At 48.1% G+C, this 17,497-nt stretch overlaps 1 protein-coding gene across 7 annotated transcripts in view; it reads left to right on the top strand.

The window, feature by feature from the left end:
• Positions 1-11,651: 11,651 nt before the first annotated feature.
• Positions 11,652-17,497, top strand: part of LOC121936315 (voltage-dependent N-type calcium channel subunit alpha-1B-like) — a 167,238-nt gene continuing 161,392 nt past the window's right edge. For all 7 annotated transcript variants that reach the window (XM_042478448.1, XM_042478450.1, XM_042478447.1 and 4 more), the window contains exon 1: positions 11,652-11,867. In XM_042478448.1, the coding sequence (XP_042334382.1) occupies positions 11,713-11,867 (155 nt within the window). In that variant the 5' untranslated portion in view covers positions 11,652-11,712. The remainder of the gene's footprint in view (positions 11,868-17,497) is intronic.

Here is a 17,497-nt window from a genome sequence, read left to right as displayed (position 1 = left end):
GTTTCGGGTTACGAAATATTTTTCGGGTTACGAAATTCATTTCGGCGCGAAATTCAAATGCTGCAAAGTGCAGCTATAGGCTTTCCAGTGCTAACGGAAAGCCTTTTCAGGTTACGAAATTTTCGGGTTACAAAAGGAATGGTGGAACGAATTAATTTCGTAACCCGAGGCACCAGTGTATAAGAAAAAAGAATGCAAAGGGATCTTGCAGCACCTTTGAGACTTGAGTGCAAAAGAAGTCAAAGTTACAGCCATGTTTACTTCCTTGGATGCATTTGGGCCAAATGCATCTAAGGAAGGAGACTTAAGTCTACGAACACTCATGCTGCCAACTTCTTTCTTTCAGTGAGTCCCAAAGGGGCTACAAGATCTCTCTACATACTGCAAAAGAAGTTGTAGCAGGAGCTTTTGTAGACTTGGGTCTGCTTTCTCAGATGCAAGAAAGGCATCTGGGTGTCAATTATAACTTCAGTTGAGCCTTTAAAAATGCAATTTCCAGCTCCAAAGAAAAGAGAGAGGCTGGGATTGATAGTTTTACAAGGTCTTCCACCTCTTCTGACAAAGAGTGTGGTGCCTTGCCAAACTACAGATCCCAGGATTCTGGAGCCACAACAGTTAAACATATCAAAGTACTTGATTTCAGCAGTGAAGATACATCCTAAGAAGTTGGATGGACTCAAACCGGATGGAGTTTGATGGTGGAACATGGAAGGATAAGCAATGCTTTCTCTCCCAGGTAGAAACAATCTTTATGGCCAGTCCTGCTGGAGAAATTAGAAAGTAACTCACCTGGCTGTTGATTTTTTGAGAAGGCAAACCAACAACACCTGGAAGAAGGGGGGGGGGGGGGGGAGACTGTAGGAAGGAGCCTTATCAAAACTAGCCAGAAAGTTAAGCAGGGAAGAAGAGTGAAGCTTGGTTTTATTGGTCTGACAGGGTTGGACCAAGAAGTTGGACAAAGCACTGGACAATGCAACAAGTGAGTGCAATGGTAGCCAGCCTTCCATCAATGCTTCTTTATAGGTTGCAGCTATATATTGGAAATGATTCCAAGGCACACAACAACAATCTGATGAAAAACAGCCAGCAAAGTGGCCAAGGGACTGCAAACTGGGTAAACAGAAAAGGTGATAGAATGATTTTGAATGTCTCATTCTGTGCAGTGCTAGGAATTGGGGGATTGAATAGACATTTCATAGAGTTAGACAGTAGACCTTCCATATCCACAGATCTCTTTATCCATGACTTGGAAATGTTCCAATATATACTCCAAAAAAGGAAGAGTGTTCACCATTTTTTTTTTGCAGAATGGCATTTCACTGGAGAACACTGTAGAGCATAGCGGTTTGAGTGTTGAACTATGACTTGAGACCAGGGGTTTGATTCCTGTTCAGCCATGAAACCTACTGGGTGACGTTGGGCAAGTCTCACTCTCTCAGCCTCAGGGGGAGGCCATGGCAAACCTCTTGCCAAGAAAACCCCATGATAGCTTCGCCTTAGGGTTGCTGTAAGTTGGACATGGCTTGAAGGCACACCACATACAGACACCATTTCACTATGCCATTGTGAGGGGCTCTGGCCATTGAGAAAGGCTTTGGTGACCTCTGTTTGGGCAGCTGTCCCTTGGAGGAAGGATTGCAAGGCAAATGGAGGAGAAGATCAACGGATGAGATCGGCTTTTTTTGTTGCAAGCCAGAAAGTCTGTGTGGGAGGACACTGAATAGCTCAGTCAAGGGAAGACAGGTGGGAGACAACTTGTTTGTCTTCATCCTCTGGTGTTAGCAAGTGCTGCCTCATACCTTCCGACTGGTAGGGACAGTCCCAAGCAATCCTCCATTCCTCCTCTTTTTCAGCTGCATTTAAAATATACAATTGTCTTCCTCTTTCTCCTCTTTTCCTCCTTGGTTCTCAGCTTGCCGCAGTTGCTGCAAACAGAGTTCAAAGTGTGAAAGGAGTTTGCATTCAGAGCCGTAGTAGTCTGAGTGCTGGACTATGACTCTGGAGATCAGGGTTCGAGTCCCAGCTCGGCCGCGGAATGCACTGGGTGGCCTTGGACAAGTCACACACTCTCAGCCTCAAGGGAAGGCAATGGCAAAGTTCCTCTGAACAAATCTTGCCAAGAAAACCACATGATAGATTCTCCTTAGGGTTGCCATATGTCAAAAAGGACTTGATGACACATAACAACAGTGTGGGCCCTTGGTATCTGCTGGGGTTTGGTTGCAGGACTCCTTGTGGATACCAAAATCTGTGGATGCTCAAATCCCATTAAATACAATGGCACAGTAAATGGTGTCCCTTCTCTAAAGTGGCAAAATCAAGGTTTGCTTTTTGGAATGTAAATTTTTGGGGGATCTTTGCAAGCTGTGGATTCTTGAATCTGTGGATATGGAGGGCTGACTATATTGTTTATGTCCTTTCCCTCCTTCCCAATTTCATATTTGAGGACTACAGAGAGAAAATTATGTTTCTTTAGCAGCGCAATGCATCATGGAGTCCCTTAGATATTCAAAGCCATTTGTTTCCTTTCAAAAGACAATAATATTTGTTGTGCGTTCCTTGTGAGCTAAGCCTGGCTTTGGACTTCGGTTGATTTCTAGCAAATGTCTGAGAGAAAGTAGCTGTGGATGATCCTTATCTGAAGCCGGTGTGTGTTATGAGAAAGATGATGGAAAGGAGGAAGGAGCTTTGCTTGTGTGACTGGCACCTGCCTCCATGGAGCCATTTCCAAAGGCTTGGCCAAGCTCTGCAAGAAACAGGGAGTCCGTTTCTCTGATCATGGCTCCTCTTCCACCCCATGCCTTCAGAAATTGCGAGCAGCTATCGTCTTTTTAATTTCCTCTTGGTGGCAATGCGTCCGTATTATTAATACCTGTATTGGGGAGGGAATAGGAAAGATAGCCAGGGATTGCTATCTGCTCAAAGAAAGTGAAAGGCCCTGCGATGGAAGCAGGGATGCGCCTTGCAATTTGCTTATTGTGCTTGTGTGCCTTCAAGTCATTTCTGACTTGAAGGGGGAACCTATCCTGGGGTTTTCTTGGCAAGATTTGTTCAGAGGGGGTTTGTCACTGCCATCCTCTGAGGCTGAGAGAGTGTGACTTGCCCAGCCTCACCCAGTGGGTTTCACAGCTGAGTGGGGATTTGAACCCTGGTCTCCAGAATTGCAATCCAACACTCAAAGCATGGCACCACTCTGCTATCTGCATTTTGCAAGGGGATGGAAAAGGGGAGGGAGAGCCAGCCTGGTATAGTGCTGTACCACTATAACAACCCTGTATCACATAATGGGGAAGATGTATTATTTATTCCTTCAATGTATGCCCTGCCTTTCTCTCTCAGCTTCAGGGGACAGCAATAGCAAACCTCTCCGCTTCAGGGGAAGGCTGTGGCAAACTTCCTCTGAACCAATCTTGCCAAGAAAACCCCCTGATAGATTTGCCTTAGGGTCGTCGTAAGTCGGAAATGTCTTGAAGGCATGCAACAGCAGCAACTACCTAAAGGATCCTGGGTAGTTCCTCGTCCAAGTGTTAACCAGGTTGGGCCTGGCTTAGCTTCTGAAACTCATTGGGTGACCTTAGGCCAGTCTGTGTCTCTCCCTATTGATGGACGGAGAGCCAGTGTTTCCTAGTGGTTTTAGTAGACTCTGGAGACTAGGGTCCGATTCCTTGTTTTGCCATGAAACCCATTGAGTGACCTTCCATAAGTCAAATGCTCTCAGCCTCAGCAGAAGGCAATGGCAAACCCCCTCTGAACAAATCTTGCCAAGAAAACCCCACAATAGGTTTGCCTTAAGGTTGCCATAATTTGGAAACGACTTGGACACATACAACAATCTGAAAGATACTAGGCAGTTCCTCATCCAAGTACCAACCAGGTCTGATCTGGCTTAGCTTCTGAAACTCACTGAGTCATCTTGGGCCTGTTTGTCTCCCTCTGTCAGCTTTACGTCCCGCTTAGGCTTGTTGTAAGGATGAAATAGGGAAACCATGTGTGGCATCATGAGTTTGCTGGAAGAAAGGTGAAACGTAGGTGGACCTGCCAGTGATCCCCAAACTTTGGACCTCCAGATGTTTTGAACTTCAACTCCCTGAAGCTCCAGACAGTTTGGCCAACAGTCATGAATTCTGGGAGCTGAAGTCCCCAACATCTGCAGGGCCAAAGTTTGGGAACCGCTGTGATAGACGAACAAAGGATCTGCAAGGCCAGACTTGTCCAGTAGGGGTTGACCAACTTCATACAATCTTTCTAACCCGAACACGTTCTTCTCTTTGGTATTAAAAGCAGGGCTGTAGAGCGTGGGGTAAAAGTGTGCAGCGGTGTTGGTGGGTTCCCAAAGAGCCACCCTAGGATTCATCACTACGGTTATAGCTTCCTCAGCATCTCCAGATAAAGGCTGGGAGCTGCAAAGAAAGGCCAGCGGGGTAGACACTACTGATTTATAGGGACACAAGATTCTCTCATCCCACATGATTTATCGTCTTACAAATAGTAACTAGTACTTCAGAGCCTGATCTGTTTTTGCAACCACCAGCTAGCCAAGAAGACTCAACTTTGGCCCATAGTGGGCAAACTATGGCCTTGAGGATATTTTGTGGTCCTCAACAGGTCCAAAATCCCTTAAAAAGAGCCAAATCCTGGCTAAAAAAGAGCCAGAGACTAGGATTTGATTCAACCATAGAACCCCACTGGATGATCTTTGGAAAGTCATACTCTCTCAGCTTCAGGAGAAGGCCAGAGCAAACCACCTCTGAACAAACCTTGCCAAGAAAACCCTTGTGAATCAACTTGAAGGCACACAACAACAAAAATGTAAGTAGGGTTGCCAGACTGAAAACAGTAGAGGGCTCCTGTGCTTTTAATGGTTGGGTAGAAGGGAGAACCTCTGAACAAATCTTGCCAAGAAAACCCTAAGTTAGGTTCACTTTAGGGTCACCCTAAGTCGGAAACGACTTGAAGGCACACAACGACAAAGCAGTTTTGTACAATAAATTGAAAGCAAAATCAAATTAGACTCTCTTCTCCTAAGCCTGGCTTCCTCCGTTCGCTCTCCTGAAAGCAAGGGATGACCGTTTCCATCTTTCAGACGCTCCGTCTGCAGCGTTATTGCAAGCATAAATTTCTTGCAAAAGCCCTTGTCTGCTACGATCGTGCATTACTGCCACTCCATTTGCTGCAGTTAAGCAGGAGAACATCCTTCGGAGGCCAAATGCCTGAAGGGTGGAAGGAAGGAAGGAAGGAAGGAAGGAGGAGATGATACATGGCTGATGTGTTGTATTATATCAGCGGACGCATAAGTAAACCAGAGGAGACAGTTAAAATGCAAAGAGGGTTGTTGATGGCTGGAGGAGAATGGGAAGAGCAGATGAAGATGGACTAGGACCAGTGTGGTATAATGGTTAGTGATCCCCAAACTTTGCTCCTCCAGGTCTTTTGGACTTCAGTTCCCAGATGCTCCAGACCCTTTGGCGAACAGCCAGGAGTTCTGGGAGCTGATGTCCAAAACACCTGAAAGACTAAGGTTTGGGTACCATCAAGAGCATGAACAAACAGTACCAAGTCCCAATTGTTGTCACTCAGCTAGACCTACCTCACAGGGTTGTTGGAAGTACAAGGTGTACTCTTGAACGCATCAGAGGAAAGCCAGCGTGGTTGGCTTGAGCGTTGGATTATGACTCTTAAGACCAAGGTTCGAACCTCTACTTGTCTGTGGAAACCAACTAAGTAACCTTGGGTGAGTCACACACTCTCAGCCTCAGGGAAAAGCCATGGCAAACCACCTCTGAGCAAATCCTTCCAAGATAACCCCATGGTAGCCTTAGGGTCACCATAAGTCAGAAATGACTTGGAGGCTCTCAACAACATCTGACCATCCATCATGGCACGTCTGGAAATCCAAAGCACCTGGAAGGCCAAAGGTTCCCAGGTCTTGCCCTAAACTCCACATAAGGTCCCAATGGCACAGAGCTTTTGGACTAGGCTTCCCAGAATCCACCAGCCAGGATGCTGGATGAAGGATTCTGGGAGTTGTAGTCTCTAACCTAAACTCTTCAGTTCTGAAACAGTGGAGTGTGGGATCTCAATTAGCCTTTTGACTTGCTCTTAGTTGCATTGCTCCTCTTTAAAAATAAAATTAATGATGTTTTATTTTTGGCTCGCATGATTTTAATGAGGCTGTGGTTGTTATTTTGAGGCCTTTATTAGTGATTCCCTCCCAGTTTTTCTCTTAATGATCTCAAGAGGACATAAATGGCTGTTCTCCTATTGACTTCATCCTTATAAAAATGCTATAAGACAAGTTTGCAAACTAGTTTTGCACTTTAAACTCCGTTTACAGTAATGGAAGTCAAAATGACCACAAAACCACTTGCACATTTCAAACTTAGTCTGCAGCAATGGAAGTCAATTCACTGCAAACTACGTGTGCATTTTAAACTCAGTTTGCAGCAACTGAAGTCAATCGACTACAAACTGCTTGTGCGCTTTAAACTTAGTTTTCAGCAATTTAAGCAAGATGAGGACAAAAGGGGCAAAGTGGGAGGAAGAGAGAGAAACCAGGACATTTAAAAAGCCGCTGAAAACATGGGACAGCAGAGAATTAACTGGGACTGTCTCTGCCAAATTGGGGCAGTTGGAGGGTATGAGATCCTTTCTTTTTTCATGGCCTGTTTCCCAATTGCTGGTAGAAGAGTTCAAGGAAGGAACGTATAGCAATTCCATCTTGCTCCAGCTTTCTCTCTCTTTCCTTGTCTGGTGAGGATGGGAATGGATAAACCACAGCGGCCGAGATGGATTTGGTGCCCAAGGGAAGCCCTTGTTTTTGGCACCTTTTCTCCCCGGTGCATTTAGTTTTTGCTCACTGTCTTATCGCTGGACCATGAATCCAGCCTCGGGGAAAGAGAATTGTCTTATCGCTCAGGCAGACGGGTGAGGTTTCCAGCACTGTTCCCCGAAGAAGAATGGCAAAGGTAGGCTGGCTCATTAAAAGCTCCTCCATCCATGCGCACCTTTGCCAAGTGGGATGAACTAGCGCTGAATGGTTAGGTTTCAATGGAGCGTTGGGCAGTGGTTAAATGGAAGAAATTCAATTTGGGGACACTTTATTTGTTGGCACCAGTGTCTTGGCTGGTGTGTGGGCACCACACGTGTCCCCTGTGCCCCCGTCACAGACAGCTTTTATTTGGCATGGCTTCTTAGGCAAGTGACAGCAGCCATGTGGCTACCAACATTATGTGTGCGTTGTGTGCCTTCAAATTGTTTCTGATATAGTATTTCTATATGATCCAGCTATAAGTGTTGAAGTGGCATTGAAGTGCTATAAGTGTACAATGTGAAAGGTCTCTGGAATCTTGGAGGCCTCTGAAAGAAGGCCTTAACAGTTCAATAGGTTTTCCTTTTTATCTGCATTTGAGCAGCCTCAAAAGCAACCCAAAAAGCGCACCACGCAAACCCTGCGTCAGAATGACCCATTGCCTGCTAAAAATGCAAGCAACCGCTACAGGTTACGCGAGATAAAAGGGCACCTTTTGTGCCAAACCTCTCCAGCAAGAGAAGCAAGCTCTATTAAAGTTACCTTTAAAAAAAGCACACATTTCCGCAGCCAGACTGGAAATGGATGCCTCCAAGTTTGCAGATTGGGTTTCTCAACTTCTTAGGAAGCCCTGGAGAGCCATCAGTCTTCTCTGGCTTTGGAGGAGGAGGAAAAGAAAGGGAGAGAAAAAGAGCAAACAGCTGCTTGCTTTTGTGAGCAACCCTGGGATTTGAATGGAGAAAAGCCGTAGAAGAGTGTGCCAGGACTCTTGGCACTGGGATCGAGGGTGCTAGAAATGGCAGCTGTGGCACCTGCAAGGTGAAGGTTGCTTGCTCCAGAAAAATGCTGCAACTTTGCCACCAAATATCTCCTGGGTTATGTTCCTATACAGAGGCAGAGACAGGAATGCTAAGGCTAGGAAGAGTAGAGGGATTCTTGAATACAGGCAGGATGGTTTCTTGTTGTGGGCCGTCAAGTCATTGCCGACTTACGGTGACCCTAAGGCTAGCCTGGCATTGTGCTTTGAATGTTGGGTCTTTGAAAGTGTTGGAAGCACAGAACCAGTTGTTTTGTACTTGATGGGAGTGTGATGGAGGAGTTGCATAGAAACCTGGAGTTGGAGGAGACCCCAAAGGACGTGACTTATCTAGTGTGGATGGGCCTCAGGTTCAGGCTTAGGAAACAGAGAGGGTGATGATGGCATATAATATTGGTGTGTTGCAAGGAAATTTCAACATGAATAATAATAATAATAATAATAATAATAATAATAATAATAATAATAGTTTTCAAATCTTGTATTCCATTTTGTTCCGGCGTCGTTCCTTCTTCTGGAATATTTCATGAAGAGGTATAATAATTCCAAGCTGTTGAAGCGTTTTCTAAGCCAAGCTGCTTGCCAGGTGAGGAATGGCTGCCCCAGGGTTCGATGCGCATTTAATGAATGTATTTAGTGCGCTGGCAATTAGCTCAGGAAATGGCTGGGAAATAATTAAAAAGGTAGACGCACACAAAAGACCATAATCTTAGGCTGAAAAGCAAGAGTCTCCATTCAAAAGTTAAGACTAATTGTCCCAATGCATCTCTTTGCATCTTGGAGACTTAAAAATCATTCAAACCTGTAAATAATAATAATAATAATAATAATAATAGGTAAGTATCAAAGAATTAGATGAAAACATCCCTTTCAGGAAGAGAGGAAAGAAAATTGTACTTCTGTCTTTGCATATGACCAAAGTCACTGCCATCCGCTAAGGCTGAGAGAGTGTGTCTTGTTCAGGGTCACCAAGTAGGTTTGCATCGCTGAGCTGGGATTCGAACCCTGGTCTCCAGGGCTTCAGTCCAACACTCAAACCACTACGCTTTATTAACTACTCATACTTTTATACTAATTTGTAGCATCTATAAATGGTTCCATTTCCTTCCCTTTTGTCTAAAAGCTTCATTTTGGTGGCATCTTTTAGCAAACCTGATACACTTTCCAGGTCAATACATGGAGCTATTGGAAGAGTTTGGCTTATGATACCGATTTGCCTCACATACATGTTCTCAGAGCCAGGGATATTGGCAGCAGAAGATAACATCCTTTTGGATTCCTGGTATGATCATAAAAGATGCTTTAACAGTTCTTAGAAATGCATTATCAGCAATTACAGATGAATCAAGAGAGAAATTAGTGCTTAATTTTGCGGAGGTAGCAAAAAAGGGTTTTGTCCCACTATTGGAAATCAATCTCCGGACCGAGTACAAAGGAATGTGTGTGTGTGTTTCCAAATAGCTTTATTATTTTATTGTTTTGCTACAATATGAGATTATTACCTACACAGGCTCCTGAATAGGATCTCCTGCTCACACCTGTGGAGGCAAAGGGTAGACCCAAACATAGGTTTAAGATGTGAGCAAGTGTAAACCAGCATATCATGGTGGTTTAAGTGTTGGACTAGGACTCTGGAGACCAGGGTTCAATTCTCACCTTGGCCATGGAAACCTGCTGGGTGATCCTGGGCAAGCTGCACACTCTCTCAGCCTCAAGGGAAGGCCGTGGCCAACCTCCTCTGAACAAGTCTTGCTAAGAAAATCCTTGGGGTTGCCATAAGTCAGAAATGATGTGAAGGCGCCCAACATCAGCAGCTCCTAGAAATCCCACAAACAGAAACCCCACAGATTTCCTATGGCTAGAAATCTCATAAATAGAAATATGGCTAGAAAGCCCTTAAACAGAAATCCCACAAACCCCATAGGGCTAGAAATCTCAAAAATCTGATAAACAGAAATTCTATAAATCCCATATGGCTAGAAATCCCATAAACAGAAATCCCATGAATCCCATTTGGCCAGAAGTCCCATATACAGAAGCCCCGTAAATCCCATCAGGCTGCATTCTGCTATTGCCTCTTCTTAAGGGAGCTCTCCAGCCTTTCGACTTCAGCACCTGGACAGCTCCCTTCGCCGCTTGGGACCTTCTTGGCCAACGAAGGAAGGTAGGAAGGAAGCCTTAGATCTTCCACCTCTCCTTCTCCTATTCTTCCCCCGCTCCTTCCTTTTCCTCCCCAGAACCCAATTCTCTCCCCCCCCATCACCCCCTAAGCCCCTTTCCCCACCACAATCCCTCTTTCCCGACCCATCTTTCCTTCCCTAGAAGCATCCCTGAGCTTTGCGCCTAGGCAAAGGAAGGCAAGAGGGGGAGTAGGGTTGGTTGGGTTGGGTTGGGAAGACTGGAACTCAGCTCTCCACCCCTTTATCTGGGACCCACCCCCTTTCCTGACCCATCCCCACCCAAAACCCTTGACTTGGGAGGAGTCGTCTCCTCCTTCTCCTCCTCCTCCTCTCCATCCCTCCCTTCTTTTAGGGATCTAGGGCTAGGGAGGGGGGGGATCCTTGGGGGCGGGGGGGGGGAGGTGGAGCAGCCTTTTTTCTCATTGGCTGTTGGAGGATCAGCTGCCTGGGTCCCCCCTCCCCCTTCTCCCTCTTTGGAGGGGCGAGGTCCCCGAAGCTCTTGAGCCGACGCCTCTTTCTTCCTTCCCTCCTTCTCCTCCTCCAACCTTTGGAGAGCTTTCTTTTTCTTTTTGGCTGGCAAGAAGAGGAAGATTGGGGCCTCCTCCATCCCTCCCTTCCTCCTTTCCTCCCTCTTTTGGGAAACAGGAGAAGAAGGCACCAGGGAGGAAGAGGAAGAGGGCAGAGAAAGCCGAGGGGGGCAGCTGCCTCGTCTCCCCACTGAAGCCTCCAGCCAGGAAGGGGCTCCTCTTCTTCCAGAGTCTCCATCCAAGGGGACTGAGCCTCGCCAGACCTCCGCCAAGGAAGTCCCAGCCTCCTCCTCCTCCTCTTCCTCTTTTCCCATCGCTTCTTTTCTCTCTCTTCCTCCTTTTCCTCTTCTTTCATCCCCACCTCCTCTTCCCCTTTCCGACCTCCTCCTCCTCTTCTTTTCCTCTTCCTCCTTCTCCCTCTTCTTCCATCTCCTTCACCTTTCCCTTCTTCTCCCTCTTTCTCCTTCTTTCCCTCTTCCAGCGTCTCCCTCTCCTGTTTTTCTTTTCCTCCTTCCCCTTCTTTTCCTCCTCCTCCTCTTGCTCTTGCTCTTCCTCCTCCTCCTCCCCTTCCCTTTCCTCTTCCTTCTCCCTTTCCTTCTTTTTTCCTTTTCCTCCTCCTCCTTTGGCTGTTGCTCCTTCTTCGTCCTCCCCTCTCCTTCCTCTTTCTCCTACTCCTCCTCTTCTTCCTCCTCCTTAGTCCTTCTCTTCCTCTTCCTTCTCCTCCTCCTTAGTCCTCTTCTCCCAAGGTCCCTCCTCGGCCTCCCTTCCTCCTCCCTTCCCTGCCTGCCTGCCTCCTTCCCTCCTTCCTTCGCTGGCGCTGCTGGGATGCGTCTTCCTCCCTCCGCCTTGGAGAGCCAGGAGGAGGAGGACGCCTTGCTGCCCGGAGGAAGAGGAGGACCAGCTCCATCTCCAGCATCAGCACCAGCGGCATCAGGAGGACCACCACCTCCCAAGGCCAAGGCGCCATGGCTCGCTTCGGAGAGGAGCTGCCCAGCGGCCGCTATGGGGGCAGCCTGGCGGGGCTGGGGGCTGCTTCTGCCGGGGCAGGAGGGGGCTCCGGGGGGGGCCCTTGCCGGAGGGGGGCTCCGGGGCCTCAGCGGCAGCAGCAGCAGCCGCCCCACGGCCCCCGGAGGGACCCCCGCCGCCGCCCCGCGCCCCCAGATGTACAAGCAATCCAAGGCCCAGCGGGCCCGGACCATGGCCCTCTACAACCCCATCCCCGTCAAGCAGAACTGCTTCACCGTCAACCGCTCCCTCTTCGTCTTCAGCGAGGACAACGTGATCCGCAAATATGCCAAGAGGATCACCGAGTGGCCATATCCTTCCTGGGGAAGGTTGGGTTGGGTTCTGTTGGGTTGGTTGCGTGTCCTTTGAGGGTTGGGAGGAGAAGGGTCTTCCCAAAAGCCAAGGAGGAGGGAGAGGGTCTCCATCCTTGACTCCCCCAGCATCCCCTGGGGAAGGGGAGAAGAAAGGTCTTTCCAAATGGAGGGAGGAGGCAAGGCATCTCCATACCTCCAGCATCCCTTGGGTGATGGGAGAAGGGTCTCCCCAAATGCCAAGCAGGAGGGAGATGGTCTCCATCCCTGACTCCTTCAGCATCCCCTGGGGGAGGCGAGGCGAAAGGTCTCCTCAAAAGTAAGGAGGAGGGAGAGCATCTCCTTCTCTCCTTCAGCATCCACTGGGTGATGGGAGAAGAGGAGTCTCCCCCAATGGTCTCCATCTCTGACTCTTCAGCATCCCCTGGGGGAGGGGAGGAGAAAGGTCTCCCCAAAACCAGGGAGGAGGAAGGTGGTCTCCATTCTTACCTCCTCCAGCATCCCCTGCTGCTTTCCATCCTCCCTGAGACCCTTCTGATTTTGGGGAGACCCATCCCTGACTCCTCCAACGTTCCCTGGGGTGTTTGGAGAAGAAGGGTGTGTCCAAAATCAGGGTAGAGGGTGATGGTCTCCAGCCCTGACTCCTTAGCCCTTAGCCCTGACTCCTCCCAATGCAGGGAGGAGAGAAGGCATCTCCATACCTCCCTCCTTCAGCATCCTCTGGGTGATGGGAGAAGAGGGGTCTCCCCAAAACCAGGGAGAAGGGAGATGGTTTCCATTCCTGACTTCTTCAACACCCCCCTGAGTGATGGGAGGAGAAAGGTCTCCCCAAATGCAAGGATAATGGAAGGCATCTCCATACCTCCCTCCTTCAGCATCTCCTGGGTGATGGGAGAAGAAGAACGTCCCCAAAACCAGGGACAATGGAGATGGTCTCTATTTCTACATCCTTCAGCATCCCCTGCTGCTCCCCCTCTTCCCTGATTTTGGGGAGACTCATCCCTGCCTCTTCCAGCGTACCCTGGGGTGTTGGGAGAAGAAGGATCTCAAAATCAGGGAGGATTGAAGTGGGCTCCATCCCTGCCTCCTCCAGTATCCCCTAAGGTTTTGGGAAAAGAAGAATATCCCCAAAACCAGGGAGGAGGAAGATGGTCTCCATCCCTATCCCCTCCAGTGTGTTCTGCTGCTCTCCATCTTCCCTGATTTTGGGGAGACCCATCCCTGCTTCCTCCAGTGTCCTCTGGGGTGTGAGGAGAAGAAGGAACTCTCCAAAACCAGGAAGAGCATCTCCATTCTCCCTGATTCTGGGGAGACCCATCTTTGCCTCCTCCAGCTTCTTCTGGTGTTGGGAGATAGAAGAGTCTCCCAAAACCTGGGAGGAGGAGGATGCTTTCCACTCCTGCCCCTCAAGCCAAAGCAACTTCCCTGTCCTGTTGGACCCCCGTGTACATGTGAATGGCTGCGGGAGGATTTGGGGGTTTGCTCTGTCTGGATTGAGATGAGAAGTGGGTCAGCTGTAGGGTCTCTAGAGCAGGCCTTTGGTTGGGGTTGGGGAAATAGGCCAGCCAGTAGTTCCTGGCTCTGTGCATGTGTCTGTTTGGGTGTGTGTTTGAGGAAGGAGGGACCCCATGGTTTCCCCAGTGGGACCCCTTTCTCTCCCTGGGGGCAGTGGAGCAAGGAGGCTGGACTGGATGACCTCTGCTGTCTCTTCCAATTCTAGGATTCTGTGACCTCTCCATTCTGGGACATTTCCCCCCTTTCCTCACGTCTCAAAAGAGCCATTTCATCTCTTGGTTGTGTATGTCCACACCTTCTCCTCTTGCACAGCTGGGTATGCATGGTAGGAATTACAACATTAGGAGTGATGCGTGTGTGTTTGCTTGCCATTTGACTTTAGATCCAGGAAGTTGTGGAGCTTTTGCTCACCTGTAGTGTGTATGTTGTGTGTCTCCCAGTCATTTTTGATTTAAGGCAAATCTGTCATGGCTTTCGTGTCTATTAAATACAATGGTCGTGAATCAAAGTGTGGGTGAAATCTGTCCCATCTGTATTTGCAACAGGGTGATGGAGAAAGTCAGTTTTGGAAGGAATGGCCTATCTGTGGGCTTTCTGTTAGGGTGAATGTAATGATGGGAGTGGTGAGGATCTGCCTTAGTTTTGCACACTTGATGTTGCAGAAGGAGTTGCCTTCCTACAGATTTGAGCACGTTCTTGTTCATTGTGTCCAATCTGTAGCATGTAATACGTTGGGGCAATCCAGCCAGCATTCAATAAACCACTTAGATTTGATCTGGATAATCTAGGCAAGTTGGAACAGGCTTTTTAGAAATGGGCGAAGCCTGTCTTAAGGAATGCACTGATTTGATCCATGCTTGCTTTTGCTGCTGTTGTTGGTTAATGCATCCATCTATAATTTTGCTTTCAATGCTGGGCTGTACATTGGTGGCGAAGTCTTGACATCTTTTTGGGATAAAAGGCCTGTGCTTTTTTTTTTGGGGGGGGGGATATAAGTACAGAAAAATGCCAGGGTACACTCCTATTGTGTGTCTCTCTGTGTCCAAAAATGGTGTACGGGGGGCCCTTGGTATCCACTGAGCTTTTGTTCTAGGACTCCTTGTGGATACCAAAATCTGTGGACAATCAATTCCCATTAAATACACTGCCATAGTAAATTTGTATCTTTTATATAAAATGGCAAAATCAAGGTTTGCTTTTTGAAATTCATATATTTTTCAAGCTGTGGATAGTGGAATCTGTGGATAAAAAAAGGTCCATGGATATGGAGGACTGACTGCATAGGGAGCAGACCTCCCTTTCTGCACCCCACTGTCCCCCTCTTTCTGTGCCATGCCAATGTGTGGGTGTAGATTCAGCTCAGAAGGTAGACAATATATCTGCTTTCATTTGAAACAAGGATACAGGTGAATGCCATTTGTTGATGTTAATTCATATCTCTGCAGCTCTTCCATGTAGCTAGGAGCATTGGTTCATAGGAGTGGGATGAGGCTGCCCCATCCAAGGCCCACCCTTTCATAAGTAAAAATGTTTGCCCTGGTTGGGAGATTTGGGAAGTGGCACACTGATGTTGCAGGAGGAGAGAGACATGTGCTTGCCGAATGCACCCTGAGTTGGGTTGGTGCCTTCAAATTTGATGAAAGAAGATGCTCTGGGGTTGGGAGAGGCATGCCATTCAGAAATCTGAGGGGGCACAGAACAAGATGGCACCAGCTAACTGGTCCAGCCATCAGATCACTGAATGGCATGCCTCTCAACACTAGAACATCTTCTTTCATCACCTTTGAAGGCACCAGCCCAAGTCAGTGTGCATCGAGCAAGCGCATATCTCTCTTCTTTTGCAACATCTGTATGCCACCTCCCAACATCTGCCACCCGAGATGAATGCCTTAAGTATGCTTATGCCAGGGTGAAGGGAGGCATTGGTGCCATGTTGTTCAGTGCCTCAGGTAGCAAAAAGACCAGAGGCGTCCCTGGCTACAAATTCCTGATGGAGGGACATACAGCCCTGACTCTCTGTACAAGAGATATAGAACTCTTTATGTCTGGTTATGTTACTTCTTCCATCCCAGGAGGGCTTCATATTTCACCAGCCACAGACTGGCTCCATTAGGATCCTCCTGGGGTTTGTGGGAGAAGTGAATCAGGGAGGCCTATTTGTACAGTAGGAAGCTGGAAGGATTGGCATTGTATCTCTTTGAGCCACCTTGTCTTCCAAAAGAGTCTTAGGTCTTGGTCTGGAGGAGACACAGGCTGTTCTCTATGCAGCGGAAGTCGACAGCAGTGCCATTCTTCAATGGAAGGAGCAAGGCAGAAGGCTCTTCCCAAGCTGAGCTTAGGGTTAGGTTGCTAAGGTGTCTCTCCCTGGGTGTGTGCATGTCTGTAAATGTGCAATGGTTGGTGGATACCAGTGTCAGGAGCATGCAGCCAGCCTTCCCAGGGGCCCTCCTGTTGTTTTCTTTTTAGCTGAAATCACACAGCTAATAACCCGGCGCAGAACCAGCAACCAGACCTGCTCTTAGCAACACAGCAAACGGCTCCTCTCTCCCCACCTTCCCAGCTGAAACAATGTGTGCGCAAGGCAGAGGGGAGGGGATGCATCGACAGGGTAAATAGAAATCTGTGGAGAGATGGCTGTCTGTATTAGCATTATGAAATGCATAGGGAAGAAGGGAGGAGGAAGATCCATCTGTGAGCTTACAAGACTGCGATCGCCAAGCGTCGGATAATCAGGCAGCAAAAGAGATCTTGGTGCAAGGAAGGTGTTGCATTTTTGCAAGGCTGCTTCTGATTCCCCCTCCTCTCTCATTGCATTTGTGGGGATACAAGGGATGAAAAGCTAGCTTTTTGGGAGATGTAAGGAGTGTTGACCCCCACCCCCACCCACCCACATGATATTTTACAAAGCAAGTATTGCTGGGCTTGTTTGGGTTTGCTTTTTGGAAAGACTGGTGGGGAAAGGGGAGCTGTTCCAGTGCAGCAGTTTTTCGGAGGCTTGGCCGTGCGCTAGTAGTGTGCCAGGGTGCCCACCAGGGCCAACTGGTGCAAGGTTTAAATCAAAGCACAGCTGGTACCCAGGGGAGCTCTCCATGGCGCTGGAACACTTTCCTGCCATCTGGGCCTTGGCTTGGAAACATGCAGAGATGAAGCGTGGCATATACATGCTTCAGAGCAGAAAGAGAGAGAGAGTCAAATCCTGAGAAGTACAGCTGCTCTGGCATAAAATGAGAACCTGTCCCGTGTGGTAAGGAACTCTTTTCCCTATGGGGAAAGCTCTTGTGCCATATGGTGGGCTTGGCACACTGGCATGGCCTTGTGGATTGGGAGACTGGAAACCCCCAAGTTCAGATTTTCTGCACAGGTTGGGTGGCCAAAAGGCACCTGTTGGGAAAGCCAATCTTTCTCCTTCCATCTTGCCTATCTTACAGGGTATTGGTAAGGACTGAGAACATATGGAAAGCCCTGCTGGATCAGATCAAATTTGATCCCACGTTGGACAACCAGATGCATTTAGGAAGCCTACATGCAGCAGATGAGTGCACAGCCCTTTCCAGATTGTGTTTCCCAGCAACTGCTACTCTGAGACACAGTGTTTCTAATCTCAGAAATAATACAGCGTTATCACGACTACTTGCTTTCTAGATAGCTTTCATCTCCATGAATTGGTGTGATCCCCTTTTAAAGCCAGCTCGATTGGATGATAGTGTATTCCACCGCTTTGTGACAGTGTATGTTTCATAAATCTGGCAAGTGGCTTGAGCGTTGGATGACAGTACTGGGAGAGCAGGTTTTGAGTGCCTGCTCTGTCATGGAAACCCACTGAGGGAAACCTTAGTCACACTTTCTCAGCCTAAGAGGAAGGCAGTGGCGGGCTTCCTCTCCATAAATCTTGCTACCTATGATGGTGTCACCATAGATGGAGTTGACTTGAAGATAGATAGTTAGCAACCATTCTGTAATTGAAGTGTAGGCTGCATGAAGGGGAGAAGAGAGCTTTTTAAAGAGGTACATTCATGGAGAACGTCAATATTTACATACCTCTCATCATCATCGCCACCACATCTTCCTTCCTTCCTTCCTTCCTTCCTTCCTTCCTTCCTTCCTTCCTTCCTTCC

Source organism: Sceloporus undulatus, chromosome 7 (assembly GCF_019175285.1).
Source record: "Sceloporus undulatus isolate JIND9_A2432 ecotype Alabama chromosome 7, SceUnd_v1.1, whole genome shotgun sequence".
NCBI classification, from domain to species: domain Eukaryota; kingdom Metazoa; phylum Chordata; class Lepidosauria; order Squamata; family Phrynosomatidae; genus Sceloporus; species Sceloporus undulatus.
Note: the sequence above shows the minus strand (reverse complement) of the source record. Positions and strands in the feature narration are given on the sequence as shown.